This window comes from Megalops cyprinoides, chromosome 25 (assembly GCF_013368585.1).
Source record: "Megalops cyprinoides isolate fMegCyp1 chromosome 25, fMegCyp1.pri, whole genome shotgun sequence".
Lineage (NCBI taxonomy): Eukaryota > Metazoa > Chordata > Actinopteri > Elopiformes > Megalopidae > Megalops > Megalops cyprinoides.
In genome coordinates, this window is record NC_050607.1 from 3,882,521 (window position 1) to 3,893,667 (window position 11,147).

At 44.4% G+C, this 11,147-nt stretch overlaps 1 protein-coding gene across 1 annotated transcript; it reads left to right on the forward strand.

Moving 5' to 3' along the window:
- The first annotated feature begins 3,321 nt into the window (after nt 1-3,321).
- On the forward strand, nt 3,322-10,413 carry LOC118771894 (dihydrolipoyl dehydrogenase, mitochondrial-like). The gene is made up of 14 exons (XM_036520039.1): nt 3,322-3,426; nt 4,106-4,181; nt 4,621-4,700; nt 5,091-5,159; nt 5,403-5,472; nt 5,902-6,002; nt 6,384-6,527; nt 6,878-6,979; nt 7,414-7,604; nt 7,881-8,051; nt 8,129-8,318; nt 8,425-8,562; nt 9,103-9,192; nt 9,295-10,413. The coding sequence occupies exons 1-14, from the start codon at nt 3,388-3,390 to the stop codon at nt 9,358-9,360; spliced, it is 1,527 nt and encodes a 508-aa protein (XP_036375932.1). The 5' UTR covers nt 3,322-3,387; the 3' UTR covers nt 9,361-10,413.
- Nucleotides 10,414-11,147: the final 734 nt, after the last annotated feature.

Below are 11,147 nucleotides of genomic sequence, written 5' to 3' on the forward strand. Positions count from 1 at the left end.
AAATGCCCAAACACACCAGGAAACACACATTCAGACACCATTCAGCACAGTGATTGAGGTTTTTTTTTTTACAAAGCTTCTTCTAATTGCGGGAAATGTTGCGAGCCACGGCTCCACAGAAAGTGCCAGCAGCACTCAGCCAGCGTACCCGGGTTTCCTAGCAACAGGCGAGTGGTGGGGAAGAAGGCAGAGCTAAGGTATGGTAAACCACACACAGTTAGAGAAGGCACAAAAGGGCTCCAGTTCGTCTGATTGCAATTCTGAAACAAACAGAAATCCAGAGCCTAAAAGTTATTCCCCTAACAGGAAGCCTTCGCTTAGCGCTCTTGTGGTACCTGGCTTCCTCAGGCTATTTTACACGAGACACAAAGACCAAAACCCAAGCACATGCGGACACCCATACACACACACACACACACACACACACAGGCTCTCAACCCCCCCCCACCCCCACCCCCAGTGCACCCGTCAATGAACAATGACTCAAAACAAAGTCCAACCACAATCAGGGATATTGTGAGAAATCAGGGTTACTCTCTAACATTACTAAAATATGGACAGACAGTGAAAATGTGTCCCCAAAAAATCAAGATGCTTAAATGAAAGCAAACATATTTGGGAGCCCTTTTTAACTTCTATCTTGTCCCATTTTGGTCTTCAGATCGACAGAGGGAATGCCAATTTGTTAGGGTTGTTATTTCCAGCGGTATTCAGCTATTCTCTACTCAGATTTCCAGCAGGAGAGCCTTAGACAGCCGCTGTAAGTGCTCTTTCTCAGGGTGACCCGCCTCACAATGGACTTCCTCGACACTCACACAAAGAGCCGTGTGCGGTAAGCCTGGGCTCAATGACATTCCTTGCCACAATCGACCGCAGAATATGCCGCTTATTTTTATTTTTGCTCGTTGGAGGCGGCGGCCATGTCGATATATTACAGCGAAGAGCGGAGCACTCCGCCCCCACCACACCCCCTCAGCCAGCATCCAAACAAACGCTAGTAGCATTCATGGTAACAATATAAGACAATACAAATGCAATAAAACACCAGTTAATCCCTTTGATTTTTACAGTTACAAACAAAGGGTGATAAACTGACAGATTAACAGCGCCCGCCCCATTGGCCCCCTGCACACAAGGACCTCTGGGAGGTTTAAGATGGGACATGGCAGTGGGGGGGGGGGGGGGGGGGGCAGCTCCGCACACATCCTCGGTCGAGCCCGCCCAAAGCCCTATTGTCATACCAAACAACGGCTTCTTTTGGCATCCATAGTGCTTAACACCAAGCAGCGGAAGGGTTGGGAGTGGGGTGGGGGGTGTGTGCGTGTCTGTGTGTGTGTGTTGGGGTGCGCCTAAGTAGAGAAAAACTGATTTGGGGTGCGTCACCAAGGGGGCTGTTCTAAACCTTGTCCGTCTGTGCTGGGAGGGCTGACAGCACAAATCAAAAGGCATCTTAAGGCATCTTAAGCCTAAAAAAAAAATATTTGCACCGGGGCCAATCACAGTTATGTTACACTACAGATGTCATTCTTACTTTCAGCTGAACAGAGACACTTATTTGAAATGTGAAATGTTGAAATGTCCACACATAGACCACAATTTTTTGCTTTTCACTTTTCTGTTGCATACTCAAAACATCTATTTATGCAATCTTTGTCATAAATACAGCATGTTTGGTCACTCAAAAACACTGCATAAATTATTAGTTGCTGGGAGTTACACACTGATATTTGGTGAAGGTTATATCACAACAGGCAACACTTTTGTTATGCAAGATAGATATCGCAATCCCATAGTTACACTGCCTCACAGACTGAAACAGTAGTGAAGGTGAGGCTACAGCCTTTTTGCACCGCTCCCACATTATTGATGCTTTTGACATGAGTCTTTTTAAACGAGCAACTGTAAAACTGATGGGAATTTGTTCTATAGTTTCCTCAATGATCATCACAATGCTCTGACAATGTACATAAAACTAAATATAAGGAACATTTTCTCTTTTTCTGAGCAGAAAATACGGATTGGTTGTACTCACACTATGAAAAGTCAAACAGTGCCCTCTAGTGGATATGACTGTAAAATTGCATCAACACCAAAGCATGCTACTTTACAAGATAAGACAAATACAGCTTGCTAGTAAACACCAATAAGCACATTTTATATTAACCCCACCACCACCCCGCTGCTGTGAACTCTGAAATGTTTCAGTTGTTGAGTCAAAATAAACTTTTAAGAGAGAAAAAAACAAGCCCATCAGATTCTTGTGAGAGATTAAAGTTCAGTGTAATGACAGTTTTACTCTGATCACAGTACAAAACATTCTTCCAGTGACGCATCCACATGGACATTCTTGACAGGACATTGCCTAACACAGATCCAACAGTAAACACAGGCATGACCACAGACATTCTGTTGTGACCAGATATTCAGCACAGATTGGTAACAGAACATGCTGGTGCACCTTCTTAATATATGGAGCAGATAGGCAGCTTGGTGGATTCAGCAATGAGCTGAAAATGCTGTCTCTGCTACTGTTGAAGCTCCAGGAGCTCTGAACGGAAGATCTAAATGCTCTTGAAAAAGGACAGCAGAGAAGAGAACATTCAAGACTGAATGCATACAACACATGAACCTTCTTCTACAAACAGGAACCTAGACAGAGAACAGAAGCAGTTCAGTAAATGAATGAATATACTGTCATAACATCTGTAGTTGTTGGGGTGTTCTGTTTTAGATAATGCCCAATCAAGACTGTTCACAAGGAGACAGCAAATCAGAGAACGACAGAGGCAGACTTTTCATTGTATAACACACTGAGTTGACTATCTGGTCCATATGAATGAATCTGCGTCTGCACAGCTGAAATAGTTCAGGACACCATGACAGTAGATCGGCTCTGTTCACGTCCCATCAATTAAAGGTCCACTTCACTTCCAGCAAATCAATCGCTACAACACAGATTAATCTAAACGAGACCAACATGTAAACATTTACACATTCAGCCCAGCCCAGATTTATTCAGAGCAGAAGTTGCTAACCAACACTGTGATTATGTTTCAATTATTCTAAATTATTATTTATGGCTCGTTCAGGTCAGCTAACAACAACACATAGCATTCACAAAGTAGCATTCGTACACCAGCTCTGGTAAAATTGTTTTGTAATGCCAGTATAGTGATATATTTTGTGTTGACAAACACTTTTTTCAATAAATGTCACAAACAACTAAAGTCTAGCACGTATGTGATATCATACCTTGCGTCAGAGGGAGGCGACGGAGACCACGTTTCCCCTCGGAAAACTCTCCTTTTGCGCATGCGCTTATGAAGGAGTCCTTGGTTGCACCCACTGCCATAGGATAGATTGTCAAAAAAAGGGACGCAAGTCAAAATGCAGAGTTGGAGCCATTTATATCGTTCTGTAGCAAAGGTAAATGCCCACGATGCTAGAAAATTTATATTCTGAATAGCGACAAACACGTGTAGGAATACACTGTTTTATTAGTGTATGTTGCTTGATTGTTAGCTACTTGCTCCAGTTGCAAAACAAAGCTACGGCCTGTGGGAACTAGCACTCGCTAACCTTAGTTCCGTAACTGTCAAAGCTACTTCGCTAACCCTAAACTTCACATCATTCTCAATGTGTGCCGATGTCTGGCTCTTGGTGTGCACAAAGATACGTTGCCATTTAGCTAGGGAGCAGGGTTAGCTAATTATAACTGTAAGGTAGAGAAAATGAAGTAGAGTTTAAATCCAAGAAGGTAGCGGGCTGTCTATTTCCAGAGAGTCAACTACGTTGGTCCAGAAATCTTGGTAGATAGCAAGCATAGCCATGATGTTTAGCTTGTAGAGAGCGAACAGCTGTTTTAAGGGCACATGAGGGGAGACAGAAATTGACGTGCACTGTTAATGTAGCTTTCTGCGATAGTGCAACTGCTTGGGTAAAGTAGTAACACACCTCTTGTTGTAACATATCTAGCAATTCTAACGATGGGTATTAACATGTGTTGGCTATATTACTACTTGTAACCATGTTGAACGTCCCTCATTTCTTGTATTTTGGACTTCTCCAGTAGTAGACCTCTCATGATTCCGTCACTGAATTACAGGGGGGGCCTCGCCTTCCAGGCAAACTCCATGGTGCGTCGATCTTATCGGTGAGAAAATATGCCGACAAAGCGCAAAGTAAGGAATCTTATCTCTCTGATGTAGTATTAACTGAGGCAGTGTTCTTGTACAAACGTTACATGCATTTAATCCATTGATAAAGGGCATCTGCTGCTTCTCAAGGTCTGCAAGGGGTGCATAAACCTTCGTGGGCTGTTCTCTTAAAAATGGCACTAGTCTTACAACTACCTTTAAACTTGTTTTTGATTGAAGCTTTTAAGTTCATGTGAATTTTCAGAAGTAATATATCAGTAAAGTGTTTTGTGGGACATTGAGCAAATTGCCCATACAAGCAATGCATGAAACGTTAAACGTGGGTGTTGGATACATCCAACTAAATGTTTTCCCTGAGTTTGACTTTTTCCCTCCTACCTGCTGGGTTTTAAATTGTATTTGTTCTTGCTGCAAACACAGAATTTGTATCTGCACATCATTAAAAGTTTGTTCTGTTCTGTAGTCGATGCTGACGTCACAGTGGTAGGATCCGGTCCTGGAGGGTATGTAGCCGCCATCAAAGCAGCCCAGCTCGGGTTTAAGGTACTGTGATCCCGTGTCCTATTCTGCAATACGAGCGGCAGTACAGGTTACTGCTAAATGCCAGTAATGTATAAGTAACGTACAAAACAGCATCTACTCGTCTAATGTATTCACAGACTAATGTTTGTAAGTGAATAATTTGGTGTTTATCATATATGAGGTGGCATTACCATTAGGGAACTGAGCTTATAACCACAGGGCTGTAGCTTCAGAGCTGAAGTGGGGCAATTTAACCTTTGAACAGAGCTCTTAATCGGAATTTCTTCAGTAACTTTTCAGCTGTGTGAAGCTGTCACTTTTACTGTAGTTTGCTTGGATAAGGTAATCATCGTCGAGCAGTTAATAGCAATTTCCACCTGAAGAGAATAAAGGACATATTTGTCATTTCAGACAGTATGTGTGGAAAAGAACGACACTCTGGGGGGCACCTGCTTGAATGTTGGTTGCATCCCTTCAAAGGTAAGACAGTATACATCTTGAGTATTCTTGCAAGGCCCATGTTGTTCAGAGCCATCTTGTGACACAGTGTTGAGTGGATACCATGGTTATTAGTGTGGCACTGCAGTCAGATAGCTGGAACTGTAATCAGAACATCTGCATTTCCTCAGTAAACATTCAGCAGCATAATGGACGAAGTGTAGAGTATACACCCTGTGAGTCACACTGCAGATGTCAATCAAATGCATCATCTTTCCTTTGCAGGCTTTGCTGAACAACTCTTACCTGTATCATCTGGCACATGGGAAGGATTTTGAAAACAGAGGGATTGAGAGTAAGTTCCTCAAAATAATATTGATTTAAAAATGGCATAACTTTGTTGTAGAATTATAAGTAGTTAAACCACTTGTGTCTGGCCAAGTAAACAATACCTGGATTTTGGCATGATGTTTACAAAAGAAACAAAAGGTAAGCTTATGCCAGTGGGAACCTCCTTCAGCAGTGTCCTGAGAAAGAAACTTCCTGTCAAAAGCACACTATACAAGTACACGAGAGGACTGACAGACAAAGGAATCAGCCGTTTCCAGTGAAAGGTCTATCCCTGCACTGCTGAATCCTAAAGTTCCATCACCAGGACACACAGCACTGGCATACTTAGTGGAGATATTTATACAGCGACCGGAACTACTTAGCTGGAACAGGAAGTTCCACGGAACATTCTGGTAAGCGCCCTAGTCTCCGCCCCTTCTTTCCTCCGCTGCAGTCTCAGGAATCAAGCTAAACCTGGAGAAGATGATGGCGCAGAAGAGCGGGGCGGTCAAGGCTCTGACTGGAGGCATCGCACACTTATTCAAGCAGAACAAGGTCAGTGACGTGACAGGTGCGCTGCAGGCACAAACTCGGGGTGCTATATGGGCCCATCAGGTGGCCTCAAGCAACATCTTTTTTAAACCTCAGCAATTAACCTGACCCTGTTGTTATAGTTTAGCATGCATATTCATTTGGACCTCAGTTTCACTTGACATTACTTCTTTTGCTTTCTGGAAAATTTCAGTAATTAAAGAATGAGCCTCAGGAAACAGTATGACTGAATAAACCACTTATACAACTCATTAACCCATATCAGACTTATATATAGACACTTTCTACAGTTTTTTTTTCTTCCACAACCGTTGGTGCCTTTCAGTACAAGAGTCCTTGGATTTCCGATGTTTTGACTGTACTTTTATGTTCTGATTTCCCCAGGTGACGCATGTTAACGGCTTTGGGAAGATTACAGGGAAAAACGAGGTCACAGCAACAGTCAGTGATGGCAGCCAGCAGGTCATCAACACCAAGAACATCCTAATCGCTACCGGGTCAGAGGTCACACCCTTCCCAGGGATTCCGGTACAGCTTCAGCTTCACTAATAAAAAGAATCAGTGTGCCGATTTCTGATCCTAGAACACAAACCTCAGGTTGAATCAAGAGATTTGTAAGCCCTACACTATCTTTCTGTTGGTGCCAGTAACATTATTCTGTTTAATGAAACAGCAGTTCAGTATATCTGAGTAGCCATCCCGTATGGTAAGTGGAACCATACACAGTTACACAGAGTGTTTTACAGAGGTGCTGACAGAATTTGAAGTCCAGAGCTGTTGTAAAAGCGCTCCACGGCCTCTTGTTGACTTCACGTCCAATCAGCATCAATGCTCGGTGCTCACCTGCAGATTTCTCAGGGCTTGTGTCTCTGCCACAGATTGATGAGGAGAGCGTAGTGTCCTCTACCGGGGCACTCTCCCTGAAGAAGGTTCCAGAACAACTGATTGTGATTGGCGCTGGAGTCATCGGTGTGGAGCTGGTGAGTGGCGTTTCCCGCAGTGGAAATTGATATTGCGAAAATCTCAAGCAAGTCTCGTTACCAGCCATTGTTACCACCCAGCCATCAATCGGTAGCAATAGCCGTCTAAAGAAATGCCATTTGTGACAATGCCCCAGTCATTTTGTCAACAACAGCCTAGTGATTACTGGTCCTGATAATCAACAAGATATTCTGAATGGTCCTATGATTACCAAGAACAACGATATCATGTGATATGCATAGAAGGCGGCTAAGATAAAACAAAGAGAGAGAAGAACAAGGATCATAGTCTTCCAGCCTAAAAAATGTATTCAAGTTAATTATGTGTGTAAACAGAGTGTTGTAAAAGTCTGAACTATCAAGCTGAGAACACTGCCCCTGGTTCTCACTGTTGTTAATGTTGAGTGTTGACAGATCTGGTCCATCCCCCACAGGGCTCAGTGTGGCAGCGTCTGGGCTCCAAAGTCACAGCGGTGGAGTTCCTGGGCCATGTCGGTGGGATGGGCATCGACATGGAGATCTCAAAAAACTTCCAGCGCATCCTTCAGAAGCAGGGAATGAAGTTCAAGCTGGGCACCAAAGTCATGGGCGCCATCAAGAGGCCGGATGGACTCATTGACGTGGCGTGAGTTCTCCCGTTAAAGTGCCACTGAAGAAATGGTTATATCAACTTTCTGTAAATTAAATGCAGATGTTCTTTTTATAATGTTCTAGGAGGAAATGTTTTTGAGAAACAAGGGTGTGTGGTGAGGAGAGCACTGTACGTGTATGGAATCAGCAAAACTGATAGGGATATAGTTAGTAAACCTGTAGACGTAGACATGTCTGCAGAGGAAAGCCTTTATGCTGATGTTGGCATAATGGCACTGCACTGACGAAGCACATGTCACTTCCTGTCCAGTGTGGAGGCGGCGGCGGGGGGAAAGAACGAGACGCTCACCTGTGACGTGCTGCTAGTGTGCATCGGCCGGCGACCCTTCACCCAGAACCTGGGCCTGGAGACCGTGGGCATCGAGCTGGACAGCCGGGGCAGAATCCCCATTAACAACCGCTTCCAGACCAAAGTGCCCAGGTACCCGCGATTCCACATAACATCCGCACCCCCTCCACCTGACCTCCTGACCTCTGACCTTTGACCCTGTCCCGCAGCATCTACGCCATCGGGGACGTGGTGGCGGGGCCCATGCTGGCCCACAAGGCGGAGGACGAGGGCATCATCTGCGTGGAGGGCATGGCGGGCGGCGCCGTCCACATCGACTACAACTGCGTCCCCTCCGTCATCTACACCCACCCCGAGGTGGCCTGGGTGGGCAAGAACGAGGAGCAGCTGAAGGAGGAGGTGGGAAAGGCCGCGGAGGAGAGAGGAAGAGCAGGAGAGAGGGAGGGAGGGAGTAGAACCTGACAGGCAATTTAACAAAACCTCTAACACAGTCTTTGTTCCTCAGGGCATCCCTTACAAAGTTGGGAAGTTCCCCTTCGCCGCCAACAGCCGAGCGAAGACGAACGCGGACACAGACGGTCTGGTGAAGATCCTGAGTCACAAGGAGACAGACAAGATGCTGGGAGCTCACATCCTGGGATCTGTGAGTGACAGAGGCGTTGCTGTGCCATCAGGCTGCAACTCTGAACTCATTAAGAAATGTTACCTTGTGCTTGTTTGGTTGTTTCCCATTAGTAAATAATTGTATGGAGTGAGTGAAAACAATCAAAAGTGAATTCAAATCGAACACTACAGAGTTTCAAGGAAAATGTCAGGTGACAAACACAGGCGTCAGTTGTAGCTTACCTTACAGTCGTCATTTAACATGACTAATTCATTTGAAATATTCTATAAGAAGTCAGCGCGTGTCTGAAACTGACCCCCAAGGAAAGTGCTCACCTGGACACCGCAGCCACATCCAGATGAAAGTAATAAAAGTGTAACACAGTTTAACAAAACCCTTGAAACAGCCATGAATAATGACTACTAAAATGAGTGAATGAATGAGCTGCTGGTCATATAGAGACAGGCACGTCTGCTGTGGGCTCGAAACCTCTGGTCTGGGAGTAGGGGTAGCACAGTGAGTGGCAGTAAGCCATGTTAAGCACACTGAGAAAGTGACGCACACCGTCTGTACGTCCAGGGCGCGGGAGAAATGATCAACGAGGCAGCGCTGGCCATGGAGTACGGGGCGTCGTGCGAGGACGTAGCCCGCGTGTGCCACGCCCATCCTGTGAGTACGCTCTGTCTGCTTCTGCCGTTAGTGCATGCCGCTGGCCAATGACGCTGCATGTTGCTCCCTCTGCTCACCCCAACCTTTCTCCCTCCCTTTCAGACTGTGTCGGAGGCCTTCCGGGAAGCCAACCTCGCTGCCTCATTCGGAAAAGCAATAAACTTCTAGAACGTGACAGCCCTGCACTTCCTGCCTTCGGAACTGTACTTCCTAAATGCACATTCTGGAGTACGGACCCTGTTCACATTCTGGGGGACACAGCAGGAAGGACGCTGAACAACCTTGTTGTCTTGTACCATAGTTAGTAGGTTATTTAAGTGTTCTGAATAAAGTGTCTTGGGTTCGAAGTGTGGACTGACTTGAAGATCGGTATTCATTTTCTGATGTCAGGGAATCCTTCTTCCTGCGGCTCACTGTGTTGATGGTTGAGTACGCGCTTGTTCAGCACAGCGCCAACTGCAGGAAGATGGTGGCAGCAGTGAATTTATGCAGCTGCACAGGCCTTCTGTGGGAAGCAAGTGGCAATGCTCTGTTCTCTTTGGGGCTCTGCTGATGCCCTTGGTCAAAGCACTTACCCTGAATGGCTTCTCAAAGTGTCCTATTGTATAAATGGATGATGTGTACAGTGTAATATACTGTATGTAAGCCAGTCTGCATAAGGACATCCACAATAAAAAACAAGCAGCACTTTCAAAACATAACTTAGTTAAGCCTCGTCACCCATCAGCATTGGAGCTACTGTTGAGTTTGTGGAGTTTCCTGATGTGTGTGCATACCTTAAACGATATATATCAATGGAGATCCTTTTATGCAAAGGGAATCCATAAAGTCTGTACTTTTCTCTCGACAACAGAGAGATCTTGCACAGTAATTTTCTACTGAGACATGCCAAGGACTCATTGTTATGTGAGAGTAAAGGACTCTTACTCTGGTGCAAGTGAGAAATGCCAAAGCAACAGTGGGTGGCTTTATTACTGTCTGTTGTGTTTCACCTCAATGGTTCACAATCCATACTTAAACTGTTGTTGTTATGGAAATAAACGTTCTAGATTGCAACAAGATGGAACTTTGGTTTGTGGTGTTACTTATGCAAGTCTTATTAGACTCTGTAATAACTGATTGATTGATTGCAGGGGTCTCTTGTCTTTAACTAAATTTGTGTGCTTTTCAGTCAACCAGCACAGAGCCATCTATCTTCTCCATCTTCTGTGAATTTGGATAACTTCGATCTACATTAGCAGTAGGAAAAACTTTTTTTTTTTAATTAAAGGGTATTTTAAACACACATTTGTCACAACCAACCTTAAATTCATATACTGAAATAATAAAGTTGAGGCATTATGAATATAAGATGTGTACAATCATGGGATTTGGCAGTAACATTTAATCGAACTTAGTGACTGATTCAGTTAGAGGTTCTAAGAAGTGCGATATTGCCTGTATCTCTATTCTAAAAGCTCCAAGTTTAAAAACGTTTCAGAACTTTCACGTGGACTCGCTACCAGCTGCATCTTACGGTGGTGCACCGCTGGAACAAATTGTGCTCAGAATCAAAACTGGCACCCATGTGGAAAACTTGTTGGCAGGATAAATAAATTTACCGTGCAGCTCTTTCAGGATGCGGAACACACACACAGAATCGGACGTTTTAATGTCACGGTTTAAAGTACATTTCATATGCTTTTCAGCACATGTTCATTACGTTGACTATGCTAAGCTTACACAGATGTTACAAATAAACGTTGCTACTCCACTCACAACGATCAGGAACGTAAAGCAAGAGATGCTCTTAAATACTACAGAAATGGCATTTAAATCTTGTAAAAAGCATTGAGATTTATCAAAGCATGAAGTCAGAAAAGCGATGTTTTACCTTAATTTTTGGCTGTTGGTGCAACCTCCTATCCTCAGCGTCGCGGAATCAGTGCGTGCAATTTTTTTTCTTACCACTACAA

Excerpts from the sequence above, each read along its gene's own strand:
- LOC118771894 (XM_036520039.1), top strand. The coding sequence starts at position 3,388 with ATGCAGAGTTGGAGCCATTTATATCGTTCTGTAGCAAAG. Across the intron at positions 4,701-5,090 it reads CAGCCCAGCTCGGGTTTAAG|ACAGTATGTGTGGAAAAGAA; the intron begins GTACTGTGATCC and ends TTGTCATTTCAG. Across the intron at positions 6,528-6,877 it reads CACCCTTCCCAGGGATTCCG|ATTGATGAGGAGAGCGTAGT; the intron begins GTACAGCTTCAG and ends TCTCTGCCACAG.